The 20,610-nt window shown below is 35.6% G+C and overlaps 1 protein-coding gene across 7 annotated transcripts in view; it reads left to right on the top strand.

The window, feature by feature from the left end:
• ATP11B (ATPase phospholipid transporting 11B (putative)) overlaps window positions 1-20,610 on the top strand; it is a 128,469-nt gene that overhangs the window by 53,022 nt on the left and 54,837 nt on the right. For all 7 annotated transcript variants that reach the window (XM_027061356.2, XM_053221174.1, XM_053221180.1 and 4 more), the window contains 5 exons: window positions 10,986-11,136; window positions 12,255-12,452; window positions 17,694-17,936; window positions 18,517-18,692; window positions 19,567-19,635. In XM_027061356.2, the coding sequence (XP_026917157.1) occupies window positions 10,986-11,136; window positions 12,255-12,452; window positions 17,694-17,936; window positions 18,517-18,692; window positions 19,567-19,635 (837 nt within the window). The remainder of the gene's footprint in view (window positions 1-10,985; window positions 11,137-12,254; window positions 12,453-17,693; window positions 17,937-18,516; window positions 18,693-19,566; window positions 19,636-20,610) is intronic.

Here is a 20,610-nt window from a genome sequence, read left to right as displayed (position 1 = left end):
GTCACGATCTCGCGGTCTGTGAGTTCGAGCCCTGCGTCGGGCTCTGGGCTGATGGCTCAGAGCCTGGTGCCTGCTTCCGATTCTGTGTCTCCCTCTCTCTCTGACCCTCCCCTGTTCATGCTCTGTCTCTTTCTGTCTCAAAAATAAATAAAAACGGTAAAAAAAAAAAATTTTTTTTTAAAAAAGATGTGAGCTAAAACCAATAGAAGAGAAAACAAATAATAGACAAAATTAACAAAGCTGAAACTGGTTCTTTGGAAATAATAACAAAATTAATAAATCTCTACTTTCTCAATCTATAAATATTATAATTATAAATATTATATTTATAAATATTTATAAATTTTATAAATAAATTTTATTATATGTAATAATATATATTATATGGTATAATAATATTATATTATATAATATATTATATAATATATGATATATTATATATATTATATAATAATATTATATAATAATGTTATATAATAATATATAAATAATATAATAAATTTATAAATATTTATAAATATAATAAATTTATAAATATAAATTAAAATATATATTATATATATAATATATATTATATATTATATATAAAATATATAAAATATTATATATAAAAATATAAAAAAATTTGTCCACACAAAGGGATAGTCTTTTCAACACACAATGCTGGAACAGTTAGACATCCATATGCCAGAAACCAAATTTTCACCCTTCTCTTCACCACATACAAAAACTAACTCAAAATAAAACCTATACATAAGAACTTAATCTGTAAAACATGGGAGAAAATACTTGTGACTTTGGGTTAAGGAAACATTTGTTTGATGGGAAACATACAAAAAAGGAACCAAAAACCAAACCAAAAATTGATAAATTTCATCAAAATTAAAAACTTCAGCATACCTGAAGCTGATATGACATTGTATGTCAACGTTAAAAGAAATTAATGCTTGTATTTCAAAAGACACTGCTGAAAAAATGAAAACACAAGCCACAGACTAGGAAAAATACTTACAAAGCACATATTTTGTAAAGGACTCCTATCCAAAATATGCATTTTCACAACTTCTTTTCAACATTATTCTAGAAGCCTTATTCAGTGTCACCAGACAAAGAAATAAAAGGCATAAGTATTAGAAAGTAAGAACTAAAATTGTCCTTACTGGAGGACACATGATTTGTCACATAGCTGTATGCATTCAAAATTAAAACTATTGGAACTAATAAGTGAGTTTTAGCAAGGTCAAAACATGGTGAGAGATATTAAAGATTTATCCATTAAATAAATGATGAAATCACACTAATAGATTGGCAGGCTGAGTATTGTTAAGCTTCAGGTGATGTCTTGATTGTTTCAATCCTAGTTAAAATCCCTGCAAACTTTTTTGTGGTCATTGACAAGATGATTCTAAAATGAATATTGAAATACACTGGCTAAAATGCATACATAGAATACACAAAGAAAATAGTCCCTTGAAAGAAAGCTGTAGGGGATGCCTAGGTGCCTCAATCAGTTGAATGTCTGGCTCTTGACTTTGTCTCAGGTCATGGTCTCAAAGTTGGTGAATTCAAGTCCCATATTATGCTCTGTGCTGACAGCATGGAGCCTGCTTGGGATTCCCTCTCTCCCCCTCTCTCTCTGCCCCTGCCCTGCTTGTGTGCTCTATTTCTCTCTCTCTCTCAAAATAAATAAATAAACTTTAAAAATTGAAAAGAAAAGAAAGCTGTAGGATTTATATTCCCTGACTTTAAGACTTATTATAAAGCTGGTGAAGGGACCAGGGTTGAAGGGGTGGAAGGCAGATGGGATATGGAAAATGAGTTCAGATTAAGGGAACTAATACCTTACTGGAAGACAGGCACAGTAGATGTCTATCTGTCTGGAGTGAGAGCTCAATGGGAATTAGAGGATGTCGAGAAGGAGGATCCAGGTTTTAGTAAAGAAGATTTTGGCGTTTAGTCTGAAAAACTGTTGATTGAAAGTATACAGTAGAGGGGGGATATCCAACATGGCAGAGAAGTAGGGGAACCTGAAGTTCCCTCTCAAACACAGCAGTGTTGAGGGCAAGGGACTTTGAATTCCAAGAGTCTGGGCTGTAGAGTGACAGAGACATGTCCATGGGGACAACCTGGCGGGCAATACGTGTGTGATTGCAAACTGGGAGAGATAAAATGTGCAGTGTAGGCACGGAGGGGAGAGATCCCCTTCTGCAGACAAAGGGAAGAAAAAGAGAGGCTGTGGAAGTGCAGGACTGTATTTGGACAAGAGGAAAAACAATGGACTGGGGACAGAGAAAGAGCCAATCTCTAACTGTGGGGCTTTCTTTGGACTGGGGCTGGCTGCCCAGTTCACGCACCTGGGGAGGAAGGGAGCTAGCCCCAGGCTCAGTAACTAGTTCAGAGGCGCAGTCTGCAGTGGGAGAAAGCGATTCCCTCCCTCGAGTGCTGTGGGAAGAAGGTATATAACCATTCAAAGGACAAGAGACCCTGCCTGTGCTCACCAGCCAGAGGCCATTTATCAGCAGTGTGGAGCGGCACTTCCCTGGAACCAGGACACACGGAGTGGGACCCTTTAAGACATTGGGGTTTAAATCCCAGCTGAGCACCAGGGAGGTGCAGGAGTTGGCAGAGCAGGACAGACCACCTAGTCCATGCCAGTGCGTCACTGGGAGGAGGCCCTCCATCCGTGGAGTGGAGAGGCACTTCCCTGGAACTGGGGTGTGCAGAGCAGGACCCTTTAAGACATCTGGGTTTGAATCCCAGACAAGCCCCAGGGAGGCGTGGGAGACTGTGGAGTGGAAAAAACACAAGGTCCACTTGCGCCAGCACAGTACTATGAGGCACTCTGTGAACAGAGTGGTTTGAGACACCCAGTTTTTGCATTTTCTGATTTAATTCATGGGCAGTTTTCTTCCTTTTCTTCTTATTTCGTCCCTCCTCTAGTCTGGTTGTTCTGGTTGTTGGTTTGTTTAAGCAGACATATTTATTCTACTCTACTTATACCTGTTCTATATCTCTTTCTTTATTTTCCTTTCTCTCTCTAGATTAAGCCATATAGTTTTTCTGCCTGGTCAATTTTTTTTCCCTGCCCCTGTCATTTTTCTCTTTGTATGGGATAAGGCCTTCCACCAACACTGCCCTATCCCCCAACACTGTTGTTTGTTGTTGTGATGGTGGTAGGTTTGTTTTTTGTTTTTCTTTCCCAGAGCTACTTCAACGAACAAATCAAAGCACATCTGGTGGAGGGTCCAAAACATCACTACGAGTAGGGAGGTAAAACAACCAGAGTCACAACAACAGAGAGCAAGTAACACACTCCAAAAAACACTTCCTGAAGGGCCAGGTCCTGGACAGTGCTCACAGGTGCAGGACACATAATAGCTTTTAAAACACATAAGAGACAGAAAACTAGCCAAAATGACGAAACAGAAGAATTCTTCTCAAAAAAAAAATTCCAGGAAGAAATGACAACTAAAGACTTGATCAAAACGGATATAAACAATATATCTGATCAAGAATTTAGAATAATAGTCATAAGATTAATCTCTGGGCTTGACAAAAGCATAGAAGACAGCAGAGAATCTATTGCTGCGAGATCAAGGAATAAAAAATAGTCATGACAAATTTAAAAAATGCTGTAAATGAGGTGCAAAATAAACTGGATGTGCTGACAGGATTGAAGAGACAAAGGGGAGAATAAGTGAAATAGAAGATAAAATTATGGAAAAAGATAAAGCTGAGAAAAAGAAAAAAAATTCTAGACCACGAGGGGAGAATTTGAGAACTAAATGATGAAATGAAATGTAATAATATCCATATCATAGGAGGTCCAGAAGAAGAAGAGAGAGAAAGAGAGAAGGTGTACTTGGACAACTCATAGCTGAGAACTTCACAATTTGGGGAAGGAAACAGATATTGAAATCCAGGAGGCACACAGCTCTCTTCAGACGTAATAGGAATCTATCTTCTACACGATATATCATAGTGAAACTGGCAAAACACAAAGATGAAAAGAGAATTCTGAAAGCAGGTAGGGACAAACGGGCCTTAACCTACAAGGGTAGACACATAAGAGTAGTAGCAGACCTATCTACTGAAACATGGCAGGCCAGAAGGAAGTGGCAGGAAATATCAATGTGCTGAATGGGAAAAATATGCAACCAAGAATCCTTTATCCAACAAGGCTGCTGTTGTTCAGAATAGAAGGAGGGATAAAGTTTTTCCCAGCCAAACAAAAACTGAAGGAATTCATCACCACTAAACCAGCCTTCTAAGAGATCCTAAGGGAGACTGTTGGAATGTTGCAAAGGACTAGAGACATCATTATAATCATGAAACCTACAGATAATACAATGACAGTAAGTCCATATCTTTCAATAATAACACTGAATGTAAATGGACTAAATGCTCCAATCAAAAGACATACGGTATCAGAATGGATTAAAAAACAGAAGACCCATCTATTTGCTGTCTACAAGAGACCCGTTTTAAACCTGAGGACACCTTCAGATTGAAAGTGAGGGGATGGAGAACCATCTATCATGCTACTGGAAGTCAAAACAAAGCTGGAGTACCCATACTTACATCAGACAAACTAGATTTTAAACTAAAGGTTGTAATGAGATGAAGAAGGGCTTTATATCATAATTGTGGGGTCTATCCATCAAGAAGAGCTAACAATTACAGGGGCGCCTGGGTGGCGCAGTCGGTTAAGCGTCCGACTTCAGCCAGGTCACAATCTCGCGGTCCGTGAGTTCGAGCCCCACGTCAGGCTCTGGGCTGATGGCTCAGAGCCTGGAGCCTGTTTCCGATTCTGTGTCTCCCTCTCTCTCTGCCCCTCCCCCGTTCATGCTCTATCTCTCTCTGTCCCAAAAATAAATAAACGTTGAAAAAAAATTTTTTTTTTAAAAAGAAGAGCTAACAATTACAAATGTTTATGCACCCAGTTTGGAAGCACCCAAATATATAAAATAATTCACAAACATTAGCAACCTTATTGATAAAAATGTGGTAATTGCAGGGGGCTTTAATACTCCACTTACAGCAGAGGACAGATTTTGTAGACAGAAAATCAATAAAGAAGCAATGGCCCTGAATGATACACTGGACCAGATGGACTTGACAGATGTATTCAGAACTTTTCATCCAAAAGCAGCAGAATACACATTCTTCTCAACTGCACACGGAATATTCTCCAAGATAGATCACATACTAGGTCACAAAACAGCCCTTAATAAATATAAAAGAATTGAGATCATACTGTACACATTTTCAGATCACAATGCTATGAAACTTGAAATCAACCACAGGAAAAAGTTTGGAAAACCTCCAAATGCATGGAAGTTAAAGAACATCCTACTAAATAATGAATGGGTCAACCAGGCAATTAAAGAAGAAATTTAAAAATATATGGAAACAAATGAAAATGAAAACATGACAGACCAAACCTTTTGGGATGCAGCAAAGGCAGTCCTAAGAGGAAAATACATTGCAATCCAGACCTATCTCAAGAAATAAGAAAAATCCCAAATACAAAATTTAACAGCACACCTAAAGGAACTAGAAGCAGAACAGCAAAGAAACCCCAAGGCCAGAAGAAGAGAAATAATAAAGATTAGAGCAGAAATAAACAATATAGAATCCAAAAAAAAAAGAGTAGAACAGATCAATGAAACTAAGAGTTGTTTTTTTGAAAAAATAAAATTGATAAACCCCTAGCCAGACTTCTCAAAAAGAAAAGATATTGTACCCAAATAGGTAAAATCACGAGTCAAATTGGACTTATCACAACCAACCCCTCAGAAATACAAACAATTATCTGAGAATACTATGAAAAATTATATAACAGCAAACTGGACAACCTGGAAGAAATGGACAAATTCCTAGACACCCACACACTACCAAAACTCAAATTGGAAGAGATAGAAAATTTGAACAGACCCATAACTAGTGAAGAAATTGAATCAGTTATCAAAAATCTCCCAACAAATTAGAGTCCTGGGCTGGATGGCTTCCCAGGGGGAATTCTACCAGCCATTTAAAGCAGAGTTCATACCTATCTTTCTCAAGCTGTTCCAAAAAACAGAAACGAAAGCGGACTCATTTTATGAAGCCAGCATTACCTTTGTTCCCAAACCAGACAGAAACCCAGCAAAAAAAAAAAGAATTATACGCCAATGTCCCTGATGAACATGGATACAAAAATTCTCAACAAGATACTAGCAAATTGAATTCAACAGCATATAAAAAGAATTATTCACTATGATCAAGTGAGATTCATTCCTGGGCTGCAGGGCTGGTTCAGTATTCACAAATCAATCAATGTGATACATCACATTAATAAAAGAAAAGATAAAAACCACATGATCCTGTCAATAGATGCAGAAAAAGCATTTGACAAAATAACAGCATCCTTTCTTAATAAAGCCCTCAAGAAAGTCGGGATAGAAGGAACATACCTAAACATCATAAAAGCAATATATGAAAAGCCCACAGCTAATATCCTCAATGGGGAAAAACTGAGAGCTTTCCCCTGAGATCAGGAACACGACAGGAATGTCCACTCTCATGACTGTTGTTTAACATAGTGTTGGAAGACCTAGCATCAGCAGTCAGACAGCAAAATGAAATAAAAGGCATCAAAATTGACAAAGAAGAAGTCAGACTTTCACTTTTTGCAGATGACGTGATACTCTACATGAAAAACCTGAAAGACTCTACCAAAAAGCTGCTAGAACTGAAACATTAATCCAGCAAAGTCACAGGATACAAAATCAATGTACAGAAGTTGGTTGCACTTCTATACACCAATAATGAAGCAACAGAAAGAGAAAAAAAAGACGTCGATCCCAATTACAGTTGCACCAAGAACCATAAAATCCCTAGCAATAAACCTAACCAAAGATGTAAAAGACCTGTATGCTGAAAACTACAGAAAACTTACGAAGGAAATTGAAGAAGACACAAAGAAATGGAAAAACATTCCATGCTCATGGATTGGAAGAATAATATTGTTAAAATGTCATTACTACCCAAAGCAATCTACATATTCAATGCAATCCCAAGCAAAATTGCACTAGCATTCTTCTCAAAGTTAGAAAAAACTATCCTAAAATTTGTATGGAACCACAAAAGACCCAGAATAACGAAAGTAATGTTGAAAAAGGAAACTAAAGCAGGAGGCATCACAATCCCAGACTTTAGCCTCTATTACAAAGCTGTAATCATCAAGACAGTGTGGTATTGACCCCAAAACAGACACACAGACCAATGAAATAGAATACATAACCCAGAATTGGACCCACAAATGCATGGCCAACTAATCTTTGACAAAGCTAGAAAGAGTATCCAATGGAAAAACAGTCTCTTTAGCAAATGGTGCTGGGAGAACTGGGCAGCAACATGCAGAAGAATGAAACTAGATACCTGTGTTATACCATAAAAATAAACCCAAAATGGATGAAAGACCTGAATGTGAGACAGGAAACCATCAAAGCCCTAGAGGAGAAAACAAGAAACAACCTCTTTGACCTCAGCCACAGCAATTTCTTGGTCAACACGTCTCTAAAGGCAATGGAATTAAAAGCAAAAATGAATTATTGGGACCTCATCAAGATAAAAAGCTTCTGCACTACAAAGGAAACAGTCAATAAAACTAAAAGGCAAGTGATGGAATGGGAAAAGATATTTGCAAATGACAGATAAAGGGTTAGCATCCAAAATCTATAAAGAACTTATCAAACTCAACACCCAAAAAACAAATAATCCAGTGAAGAAATGGGCAGAAGACATGAATAGACAGTATTCCAAAGAAGACATCCAGATGCCCAACAGACACATGAAAAGATGCTCAACGTAACTCATCATCAGGGAAAGACAAATCAAAACCAAACTGAGATACCACCTCATACTTGTCAGAGTGGCTAAAATTAACAAATCAGGAAACCACAGATGCTGGTGCGGATGTAGAGAAACGGGAGCCCTCTTGCACTGTTGGTGGGATGCAAACTGGTGCAGCTGCTCTGGAAAACAGTGTGGAGGTTCCTCAAAAAATTAAAAATAGAATTACCCTATAGCCCAGCAATAGCACTACTAGGAATTTATCCAAGGGATACAGGAGTGCTGATTCATGGGGGCACATGTACCCCAATGTTTATAGCAGCGCTTTGAAGAATAGCTATTATGGAAAGAACCTAAATGTCTGTCAACTGATGAATGGATAAAGGTGTGGTTTATATATACAATGGAATACTACGTGGCAATGAGAAAGAATGAAATCCTGCCATTTGCAGCAATGTGGATGGAACGTTTATGCTAAGTGAAATAAGTCAGAGAAAGGCAGACATCATATGTTTTCATTCATATGTGAATCTTGAGAAAATTAACAGAAGACCATGGAGGAAGAGAAGGGTAAAAAAAATAGTTACAAACAGAGAGGGAGGAAGGCAAACCATAAGAGACTCTTAAATACAGAGAACAAACTGAGGGTTGATGGGGGGGTGGGGTAGAGGGGAAAATGAGTGATGGGCATTGAGGAGGGCAGTTGGGATGAGCACTGGATGTTGTATGTAAGTGATGACTCACGGGAATCTGCCCACAAAAGCAAGAGCACACTGTACACTATGTTAGCCAATTTGACAACAAATTATATTTAAAAAATAATAATAAAGAATTTCAGGTTGTAAATAAAAAGTATACAATAGAGAGTGGATGCAAAGCTATAGTAAATATAATATGGTATTAGCAAAAAAAGACATTTCATTGGAATAAACTAGAGTTGAGAAATAGACCCATTCATATATGGTCAATTGATTTTCAACCAAAGCATCAAGTAAATTCAGTGAGGAAAATGATAGTCTTTTCATTAAAAGATGCCACAATAATTGGATATCCATATGGGAAAAAAATAATAAACCTCAATTCCTATATTACCTCATACTCCAAAAAGTTTTTGAAGGTGGGTCATATACCTAAATGGAAAGGCTAAAACTATAAAACTTTTAATTTTTTTTAATGTTTGTTTATTTTTGAGAGAGAGACAGCTCAAGCCGGGGAGGGACAGAAAGAGAGGGAGACAGAATCCAAAGCAGGCTCCAGGCTCCAAGCTGTCCGAACAGAGCCCTATGTAGGGCTCGAACTTGCAAACTGTGAGATCATGATCTGAGCCAAAATCGGATGCTTAGTGACTAAGCCACCCTGGCACCTGAAACTATAAAACTTTTAGAAGAAAACTTAGGAAGATTTCTTCACAACCTGGGGATAGGTAAATATTTTGTAGGATAAATAAATAATACCACAAAAGAAAAAATTGGCTAGCTCTACTTCCGCAAAATTAAAAACTTCTTAGACTACACAATTAAGGAAACGATCAAGGAAGCCACAAACTGGGTGATGGTATCATAAAACATTTATCTGACAAAGGATTTGTATCCAGAATATATAATGATACATTAAAAGCTCCTCTAAGTCTATAATAAAAACAATGCAATGAAAAAAATGGATATAAGACTGGAGCAGAGAAATTTTTACAAAGAAATGTACAAAAGGCTAGTAAACATACAAAAAAGTGTACAATGTTATTAGTCATGAGAAAGATGCAAATTAAAACTGTAAAGAGATACATACCAATATACACTTAGAGGAATGACAAAAATTAAAAATCTAAAGGTTCCAAATATTGGCTAGGACATGGAGCAGCTAGAACTCTTACTTTTAAATATTCTATGGGTCACAGAGAAAATTTTAAAGAACAATTTTTTTTTTAATATCCAGAAGTTAATGAAAATACAGTGTATCAAATTTTGAAGGATGAAGCTAAAGCAGTGCTGAGAGAGAAATTTATAGCACTTGTATTAATGTTCTCCGGAGAAACAGAACCAGTAGGAATATACGTAGAGATTTATTATAGGAGTTGGCTCATGTGGTTGTGAAGGCCACAAAATCCCACAGTCTGCAGTCTGCAAACTGGAGAAACAGGAAAGCCGATGGTATGATGCAGTCAGTATCCAAAGGCCTGAGGATGGCCCCTGATACGAACCTGGAGCTCTGACATCCCAACTTAAGAAAAGAAAAAAATTCGTCCTTTGCCTTTTTTATTTCATTTGGGCCCTCAGTTATGATACCCACCTACGTTGGTAAAGGCATATTTCTGTACTGAGACTGTTTTATCAAATACTAATCTCTGGAAGATATAGTATTTATAGTATCAAATAGTAGTATCAAATACTAATCTCTGGAAGAGATAGATAAATACCCTCACAGACACACCCCAAAGTAATGTTTTACCAGCTGTCATCTCTTAGCCCAGTCAAGTTTAGATTAACCATCACAGCACTAGATAGTTAACATTAGTAAAGAAACACCGACAGAAACTGAAATTAGTGCTGATTAAAGAATCAAAGATGTGATATTAAGCTTGCTTCATGAAATATTGTAATGTCAATCTTGCCTGGAGAAAAGAACAGGGATTCTAAAGTTAATTCCTGACTTATGTGATTTTTGTAAATTTACAGGATAATTTTTATTTAGGCTTTGGTCTTAATCCTTAAAAAGGGTGTGATCTCCTCCCAGAGGTTTTACGAAGATTTGACAAGCTAGTGGATGTGACAAAGTTTTATAAAACTTTTAATGCTATATAAATGTTAGTTATATTTATACTTAACACTAGATGCTAAAAATGTAAAAAATCTTAGAATAGCTACTTATGGTGAGAGTAATTGGCCAAAACTGTCATTTACTGTAAGCATTTTGAACAGTAATATAACCAATTCAAATAGGCTTATAATCTTCTGTATTAGCTATTTTATCCCTTGGTAAACAGATTCTATTGAATGGTCATTTCTTAAAATACAAAGATTGTTTCCTTTAAATAGCTACATGACATCTTATATATTTTTATATTTTATTTAATACCAGTATAAAATTTTCAGGCATTTGAATATAGTAACACATAATTGATATGTTTCATATGCTTTTTTTTCTCATTCCAGGTCAATGAATACATTTTTGATAATTTATCTAATAATCCTTATTTCTGAAGCCATCATCAGTACTATCTTGAAATATACATGGCAAGCTGAAGAAAAATGGGATGAACCTTGGTATAACCAAAAAACAGAACATCAAAGAAATAGTAGTAAGGTATTTTATGGTGTTTTTGACTCTGCTATAAAGGAAACTATTCTTTGGCACAGTTGATGATTTGGTAGTGACTTCTGATAGGAGTGACCACTGTGATCTCCTAAAACCATTACTATTGAAGGGTGACAGAAAGACACTGCAAGTCAGAGTGGCCATTATGTTTATACTGGTATACTTTTTGCATTTTAAGGCATAAGCAATTGTATTTCCTAAGACATGACTTGAATAATTATAAGAGATCACAAAAATTTAAATCATCTGTGTTGGCATTCCCCTTCACTACTACAAATTCAGTTTTTTTATTTTATTTACTGTATGCTGTAAGTGAATTAAAGAGTTAGTTGACTTATTTTCAATTCTGTCAGAATAATTCAAGGAGTCTTACTGTCAGTCCATTGATAAGATGAAGTATTGATACAAAATTTGTCATATAATGTTTTAAACAATAAATATGGACTACCAAGACAATTTAATCTGCAATTTTGGTAACTTTGTCTCCAGATTTCACATTAGATTAAAATACAACTATTGCAAGACAGATGTGGATCTCAAGAAACCACAAAGCAGATCACAGGAACATATTTTCCATATCATTCATAATTAGTATTTCACCTTTCACAGAATGCATGTCAAAATGTGATAACTGCTGTGCCATTGAAGTAGGCTATTACCATATCATCTGTAAGTAAGAGTTTTAATTTACAGCAGTTCTAGTCTACCAATTTTTAAATAAATTTTAAATTATAGTCAATTTTTAGTTATCTTTGATTTTGAAAGGTAGAAGTAGAAGAGTAAGTATACTTCAGGGATTATTAATTAAATATTTTGCTAAAGGTTATTTGAGTCACATCAGGCCTTTTGGTAGCTTCTAAAAAGTAACAAGTAGTTTGAATTTAACCTTTTCTTTTTTCGTTTTGTTCAAGATTCTAATGAGCAATAAAACAACCAAAAGAAATGTATTAAAAAAATGATTCAACAAATGAATTTCAATTCATGAAACTTCTGCTTCAGAATATAGTTGATGGTCTGTTTAGACATGAAACTTTCTGATAATTTTTCTCTGGTCATACTGAGGAAATTCTCATATGTATTCTTGTATCAATCATTTTTTTGCCTAGATTCTGAGATTCATTTCAGACTTCCTTGCCTTTTTGGTACTCTACAATTTCATCATTCCAATTTCATTATATGTGACAGTCGAAATGCAAAAATTTCTTGGATCATTTTTTATTGGCTGGGATCTTGATCTCTATCATGAAGAATCAGACCAGAAAGCTCAAGTCAATACTTCTGATCTGAATGAAGAGCTTGGACAGGTAAAAAAGATCGTTTTATTTTGTTTTGCTAATATTTTATTTTTATCAAAACAATACATATACAAAGAAAAATACTATGAGGCTTATACCAAAAAATAGCCCTACTTTGCTCCACACCTAACTCTTGTTTCTCATTTTTAAATCTGAAATCGTTTTTCCCATTATTTAGCACTACTGTATATAGTGTTCTTTCTTGATTTTTAAATTTTAGACATTATTTATTACGAATATAAAGATATACTCTTATGCTGCTGTTTATACACACATACTCAGATACATACCCACTTTGCCTCCCTATAGCCCTCTAATATTGTTATATCACAATTAGGGATTCAGTAAATGTTATTGACATTATGTCGACTCTTAGTATTGTTTACTAATTCCTAGTTCTTTATGTGTATCCTATGATACTATAATTACACTTTCTTTTTTATATGTTATTTTCCCTAGAGTTCATTGCTCTGTTTTTTCATTTGCTTAATTTCTGTATGCCACAAACAAGTCTCTGATTAATATTTGAAATATCTCTCTACATACTCAAACATTTCAAGTAATCTAGGATTTCCTTTCTCTTTCTTTTTATGGTGGCAGCTTTTTTGAAGACTTTTGTCTTTCTGCTTCAATTTGGACTTATTTCTGGGCCTGCTTCTTAGCTGTCACCCAGGACTTCCCTTTACCATTACTCTAGAAATTCCTTTGCCTCTCTCCTGTTTTGGATCTCCTGTCTCCTGGATCCCATGTCACCCCACATGTGTCTTTTTCTCTCATTTTGGTGGAACACATCTTCTAATAACTTCCTGAAAAAGGATGCATGAGAGGAGAATATTTTGAGACTTTGGATGTGTGAAAATTCTTTATTCCTTTTTTACACTTGATTAGTAATTTAGTTGTATAATGCATCCCAGGTTGGAAATTATCATTCTTCCATATTTTAAAAGCATTTCTCCATTTTTTTCTGGCTTCCAATGTTGCTGTTAAGAAATGCGATGCCATTCTGATTCCGAGTTCTTTGTGTGTGATCTGTTATTTTATCTCTGGAAGTCTTTAGGATCTTCTCTTAATGTGATGATTCTGAAATTTCATGATGTGGTACCTTGGTGTCAGTCTTTTTTTTTTTTTTTTATGCTTTCATTGGACAGTGAGCTCTGTGAGCCCTTTCAGTCTGGAAATACATGTACTTCAATTCTAGAAATTTTCTTACATAATTTCTTTGATAACATGTCTTTTTTAATTTAGTATTTAGATATCAGACCATTTATCTTGGTTCTCTAATTCTCTTTCTTTGACTTTCAGTTTTCCTTTACTTGTTTGTTTTTATAATTCTGGAAGAATTTGTCAACTCTATCTTTCTACCTATCTTTTAATTTCTTTTATTTCTGTTATAATATTTTTAATTTCTAATATTCTAGTATATTTGAATAATCTTTTTTAATTGCATCATATTCCTTACCTTGAATATAATCTATTCTTTTAGCTCTCTGAAGATATTAATGATGGCTATTTAGTCTTGTGCTCCTTGCATTTTCTCTTTGCCCCTAGTTCCTTTCTCAGTAGTCTGTTCTACTACAATATAGCATATGCATTCCTAAAACTTATTGTGCTACTTAAAATTACTTAGTAAAAGCCACAGGACTAATGGGATTAGGAGTACAACAAAAACTTTGTCAATGACACATTTAAAATAGATTGTTAAGAAATGCATAAGTACTGTAGTGTATGTGGCATTTTATCTTGAAATAGACCAGAAGGTTTCTTGTAGAAGTGACCATCATCGAAGTATTGCTACCTGTGTGTCATTGTAAAGTATAGAAAGGAAGGTTATCTGAAAACAGAAGTGGATGGGTGTGGCTTATAACACCCATGGTGACCTGAGGTAACTGGTACCTGTTTGAGGCTTGCACATTTCACGTGTTCCTTCTGGGCTTGGCAGTTTGCTGGTGTTTCTCACAAAGGAAATTGTGCATAACCAAATACAAAGTGCACGTTATGTTCAAATTGTTCCCTTATGTATCAGCCATATTGTTATAAGTTCATGTTTTCATGACCTTGTTGTAGCAAACTGTCTAATTTGTCTTAGACTCTACCTTTCTTTTAAGGAGTGATCCTTAAATGAATGCTAATCTTTGGTTTTCTTTACAAGCTTAAAAGTTTTCCATAGAAAACCCTAGCAGCCCAGCTATTTTTTGGCACATCCCCAGACATCAGTGTTGGTCGTTTCTCAGTTTCCCCAGAGAGAATTACTCCAGTTAGTATTTCTGCTGCTTGTGATTGTTAGGGCCATCCAGTAGAAATCTCTGTTTTTAGTGTACTGCTGCACTCCTGTTTTTAGCTGCCTCACACCTGTTTTCAGCTTTCCACAGGGTTCAGATTCTCTCTGGTTCAAGCTCCTCCTTAGACAATAAACCTTCCAGCTGTTGCTCGGATAGATGTAAGGCAATCTCAGGTTTGCAAATTATGAGGTGATTTCAGGTTCCAGACTGTTCCTGATACCTCCATTTTCTGCGAGTTTCTGGGAAAGGATTGCCCCCATTGCTTAGGTTTCATATTCTATGTTCTCTTAAGTCACTTGCCACTCATTCAGCTCCTTTCCATCTTCCAAACTTGTTATATCTCCCTTCTCATGTTGTCTCATCTACCATTATTTTTGTTCTTTTTTTATTCCTCTATTCTTACTTAAGTGAAGTTTCAAGAGGAGCAGAGATAATTGTACTTGCTCAGCCTGCCATTTTTAACCAGAAGTTGATCCATTTATTTTTAACATTTAGGAGGCTGTAGTAACTTATGCTAAATATTAATTTATGTCACATTTCTTTAATTATGTATCACATATTCAGGACCTAAAAACAGAGCCTGCTTTTACTTTTCCAAACACATTTTTTCCCATTTTTTCTTTCCTTTGACCTTTTCTATCCCAATTTTCTTCTCTTCCTCTTTCCTTCATGTTAGAATGTTGTTTTTCTGAAACTTCACACTGTGCATATCCATATCTGTTTTCTTTTTAATAAACTTTAAGTGATAACTTTGTAAAATTTCTAATTCATCTCAGCCTTTCTTTTTACTTTTAAGCCTGCAAGTATTTCATAATATGTTTATTGCCTATATTCCTTTACCTATTTTTATACCAGTGAAATCTACTTTATTTCACACTCTCCTATGTCCTTAAATTTCCATACTGTTAAAGAAACTACTCTTAGGGTGGTGTACAGTGCCCTCTTTATCACTAAAGTTAAAACTTCTTGATTTTATACAAATTTTTAAAAATCAAAATTGAGGGGCGCCTGGGTGGCGCAGTCGGTTAAGCGTCCGACTTCAGCCAGGTCACGATCTCGCGGTCCGGGAGTTCGAGCCCTGCGTCAGGCTCTGGGCTGATGGCTCAGAGCCTGGAGCCTGTTTCCGATTCTGTGTCTCCCTCTCTCTCTGCCCCTCCCCCGTTCATGCTCTATCTCTCTCTGTCCCAAAAATAAATAAACATTGAAAAAAAAAATTAAAAAAAAAAATCAAAATCAAAATTGATTTATTTTATTCATCTCTATCTAATCTTTTTTTTTTCTCAAAATGTTTTGTTTTTTTTTTTATTTATTTCGAAGGAGAGAGCGCTCCTTCGAAATAGGCTCCAGGCTCTGACCTGTCAGCACAGAGCCCGATGTGGGACTCAAACTCACAAACTGCGAGATCATGACCTGAGCCGAAGCCAGACGCTCAACCAGCTGAGCCACCCAGGGGCCCCTCTATCTAATCTTTTAATTCTAAAAAGTCCTCCATGACTGACAGATCTCTGTCTATTCTAATCACTTTTGGAGTATTAGTTCTGTTTGCTGATATATTTTGTATCATAGAATAAAAGTGGCAAGAACAGACATTTTTGCTTTATTCCTGAACTTAGTTTAAGGGAAAGCATTCAGTCTTCCTTCATCAAATGCTAATTATGGGGTTTTGTAGACGTATTTTATCAGGTTGAGGAAATAGCCTGTCCCTAATTTGTTGAATGTTTTTATCATGAAAGGGTATTGGATTCTGTTAAATGCTTTTTCTGCATCTGTTGAGATGATCATTTTAATAATAGAATAAAGAACAAGTGCCAACTTATTATTATGGTGGGTTTCATTGATTAATTGATGTTGAACCAGTTTTGCATTCCAGGGATGAATCCCACATGTTCATGGTGTGTATTTTTTATATTGTTCTAGATTTGGTTTGTGTTTATGTTCATAAGGGATATTGGTCTGTGGTTATTGTTTTTCCTTATGATGTCTACCTCGCTTTTTAAATGATGACTTTCTCAAATCATCATTGCATTAATTAAATCCTCACCGTGATCCTAGTTTGTATCAAGATTTAACTATTTCAGTCTTCTCTTTTTGGACCTACCTTCTTTTAGGGTTAATTTTCCAAAATTAGTCTCCAAGAGTAATACAATTATTTGTCTTACCTTTTTAAAATATTTTCATTTAGGGGCGCCTGGGTGGCTCAGTCGCTTGAGCGTCTGGCTTCGGCTCAGGTCATGATCTCGCGGTTTGTGAGTTTGAGCCCCGCATCGGGCCCTGTGCTGACAGCTCAGAGCCTGGAGCCTGTTTTGGATTCTGTGTCTCCCTCTCTGTTCCTCCCCAGCTCTGTCTCTCTCTAAAATAAATAAACATTAAAAAATTTTTTTAAAAATAAATAAAAATTAAAAAATTAAAAAATTAAAAAATAAAATATTTTCACTTAAACTTTTTCCTTTTCCCTGAGTTTGTCTCCTACCCTTGGTTTCAATTTCCCCCATCTGTCTATTTTAGATAACTTTCTATCTCTGACTTCTTGTGTTGCTATGACTTTGTGTTCCTGTTCCCAGCTCTGTACCATTTCTTCTGGACCACATACCCTTTCACATTCTAGGTTATTAAGCATCCCTTCCACCCTTGCTCAAAGATCATTCTTAATCCTACTACTTCAAAATACCTTATCCAGGAGAGGAAAAAGAACTATTAATACCACATTATCAGCCAGCTCTACAGATGAACATGCATGTAAAAATGCCACAAACTTCAAAGTGTATGTGTATATAGACTGAAATTATTTTATGTTACCCTGTTTTGTTTCTGGGTATCTTTAATTATTGTGCTTGGATTAAAGGAATCTCAGCATCAGTATGCCAATGTTAATAGGTAAGCTTGACTTTAGGAGATGGGCGACAAGGTTTTTTTGTTTAACATAGGACCATAAACACAAAAGTTTTTTTTTTCTTTTATCTTTCATCTCTAGGTGGAATATGTGTTTACAGATAAAACTGGCACATTGACAGAAAATGAGATGCAGTTTCGGGAGTGTTCAATTAATGGCATAAAATACCAAGAAATCAATGGTAGACTTGTCTCTGAAGGACCAACACCAGACTCTTCAGACGGAAACTTATCTTATCTTAATAGTTTATCCCATCTTAACAACTTATCCCATCTTACAACTAGTTCTTCTTTTAGGACCAGTCCTGAAAATGAAACTGAACTAGTAAGTAACTTTTAAATTAATAAATTGGAATTTCGTTTGAAATAATTCTCTCTGGTAGTTGCTCGATTGATTGAAGGAGAAAAAGTTTAAGTGTTAGTGGGACAAAAAATATATATTTGAAATGTATATCCTTTGATTCAACACGGAGAATTTGTGGTTATAACCCAGTTTAACTTGTCAATTAATGTGTGTCTGCCTTAGTTCTCTGGGTAAATGAGACTAAGTTAAGAAGAACCCTATGCCTTGAAGTAAAGAAGTAAAGAGACTTTTGCTAAGAAATAGAGCTTACATTTATTTAATGCTTCTTGAGACCTCACTTTTTAAGAGGTCTTACAATTTGGCGGTGCCTCCCAAAAGATACTCTTATGTTGAAAGGTCATAAGCAAATGTAACATTTTACTTTTTGGAGTCAGAAGCAACCAGCTAGTATTCAGGCAGTTCAAGATTATAGCACTCTTGTTGTAAATCTAAGATAACCAATTATTAACAGTATTTATTGACATTTTTTAGAATTCTGCTTATGGTTTTCTAAATGTTGTTTGGGGATGGTATTTTTATTGTGAATATTATTTTTCTACAGATTAAAGAACATGATCTCTTCTTTAAAGCAGTCAGTCTCTGTCACACTGTACAGATTAGCAACGTTCAGACTGATGGCATTGGTGATGGTCCCTGGCAATCCAACCTTGCACCCTCCCAGTTGGAGTACTATGCATCTTCACCAGATGAAAAAGCTCTAGTGGAAGCTGCTGCAAGGTATAGTTTAGTCTAATTTTCAAATCTTCAGAAAAACATCTTTTAAATAAACAACTACAAATACTAGAAAGTTATTTTAAATTGTCAGACAAAATTCATAAATGCATAAAGGTAGAATTCATAAACACATAAAGGACAATTTTATATGTGTCATTAATTTTGTTGACAAGCTTGCATTGAATCATATTTTGAAGAGATTTTTAAAAATCTGGTTACTGTGAAATATGAATAATATAATTTATGAGAAATACTTGTGAATGTATTGTTTTGGACCTACTCTGATCCTTCAAGTTCTTAAAAATAATGCCATATTCAAATTAATTTTTTTTATTTATTTTTCAGAGAGAAAGAGAGCACATGCAAGCAGGGAAGGGGCAGAGAGAGGAAGAGAGAGAATCCCAAGCAGGCTCCATGCTGTCAGTGCAGAGCCCAACTGGGGCTCCATCTCACAAAGAACCATGAGATCATGACCTGAGCCGAAATCAAGAGTTAGACACTTAACTGAGCCACCCAGGTGCCCCTCAAAGAAATATTTTTAAATGCATCTTAAATGTGTATTTTAAATGTTTTTATTCAGGCTAAGTTATAATGACATATTGTGAAACATGAAATAGCGTCTCTAAATCTTACATTTCTTAGGGTTCCTGGGTGGCTCAGTCAGTTAAGCATCTGACTTAGGCTCAGGTTATGGTCTCATGGTTCATGAGTTCAAGCCCCCCACATCGGGCTCTGCTGTCAGCACAGAGCCCACTTCAGATATTCTGTCCCCCTCTCTCTGCCCCCACCCTGCTCTCATGTGCTCTTTCACTCAAAAATAAATAAACATTTGAAAAAAATTTTTTTAATCCTATATTTCTTCTCTTTTAATCCCTAGAATTGGCATTGTATTTATTGGCAATTTTGAAGAAACTATGGAAGTTAAAACACTTGGAAAACTGGAACGGTAATTTTTTTTCTATATTGTAATCTTCTGTGTGTTTAGTATAGAATAGGAATCTGTAAACTGTGGCCCATAGGCCATATCTGGTCTATGGCTTGGTTTGTACAGTCTACAAGCTATATTACACTTTTAAAGGATTGTTGTTTTTAAAAAAAAAAATGCAACAGAAACCATATATAGCCTGCAAAGCCTAAAATATGTACTGTCTGGACCTTTACAGAAAAAGTTTACTGACCCCTGCTCTAGAATGATGTTAATACTCCATTGTACTTTTTCACAGTAATAATAACATTCTACTGTGAATCTTTCATTTGTATTTTAGCTTAATGGTTCTTGAATTTACTCATATGTTTATTTTTATACACTCCTGGGGTAATGAGTTCCATAAGTTCTTACTGAATAAAGAAAACCTTCCTTATATTTACACTGCTTTATAAATTAGTCCATTCCTGTTCTAGTCATATCTTTCATTGTTTTATTAATTCCAATTATATCTCAACTGTAGCTGTCCCTTGCCAAACTATGGTTTTCCAAACTAAAATAGAGCCATTTTTTGGCTAATTTCATGTAGAAGCCTATGTAGCTCATTTCATCAACTTACAAACCATCATCCCACTCAGTGTTTTTCTTTGAGATGTACAAAACATTTCATATAAACATCATTATATAAATCCATCCCAAAAACTTCAAGCCACACCTGACCCATCCACACAAATTCTTTTACTGCTCCCTATAAAGGCATTTGTTTCCCTACCTGTACACACGTACACTGTTCTAGGTTCAGAATCACTGCTGTAATGATCCTCTGTTACTAATGTCAGTGTGTTGTATTTCTCAGGTGTGTTTGGGCAGAGAAAAGGGTTGAGAATCAATTACCTTTTTTAGAAAAACGTGGAGCTGGGCAGATCTGGATTCCAATCCTTGCTGTGCCACTCACAAACTTATTTGACTTTAGGAAAATTACTTAATCTTTCTGAG

This window comes from Acinonyx jubatus, chromosome C2 (assembly GCF_027475565.1).
Source record: "Acinonyx jubatus isolate Ajub_Pintada_27869175 chromosome C2, VMU_Ajub_asm_v1.0, whole genome shotgun sequence".
NCBI classification, from domain to species: Eukaryota; Metazoa; Chordata; class Mammalia; order Carnivora; family Felidae; genus Acinonyx; species Acinonyx jubatus.
This window is presented reverse-complemented; position numbering and strand designations above follow the sequence as displayed.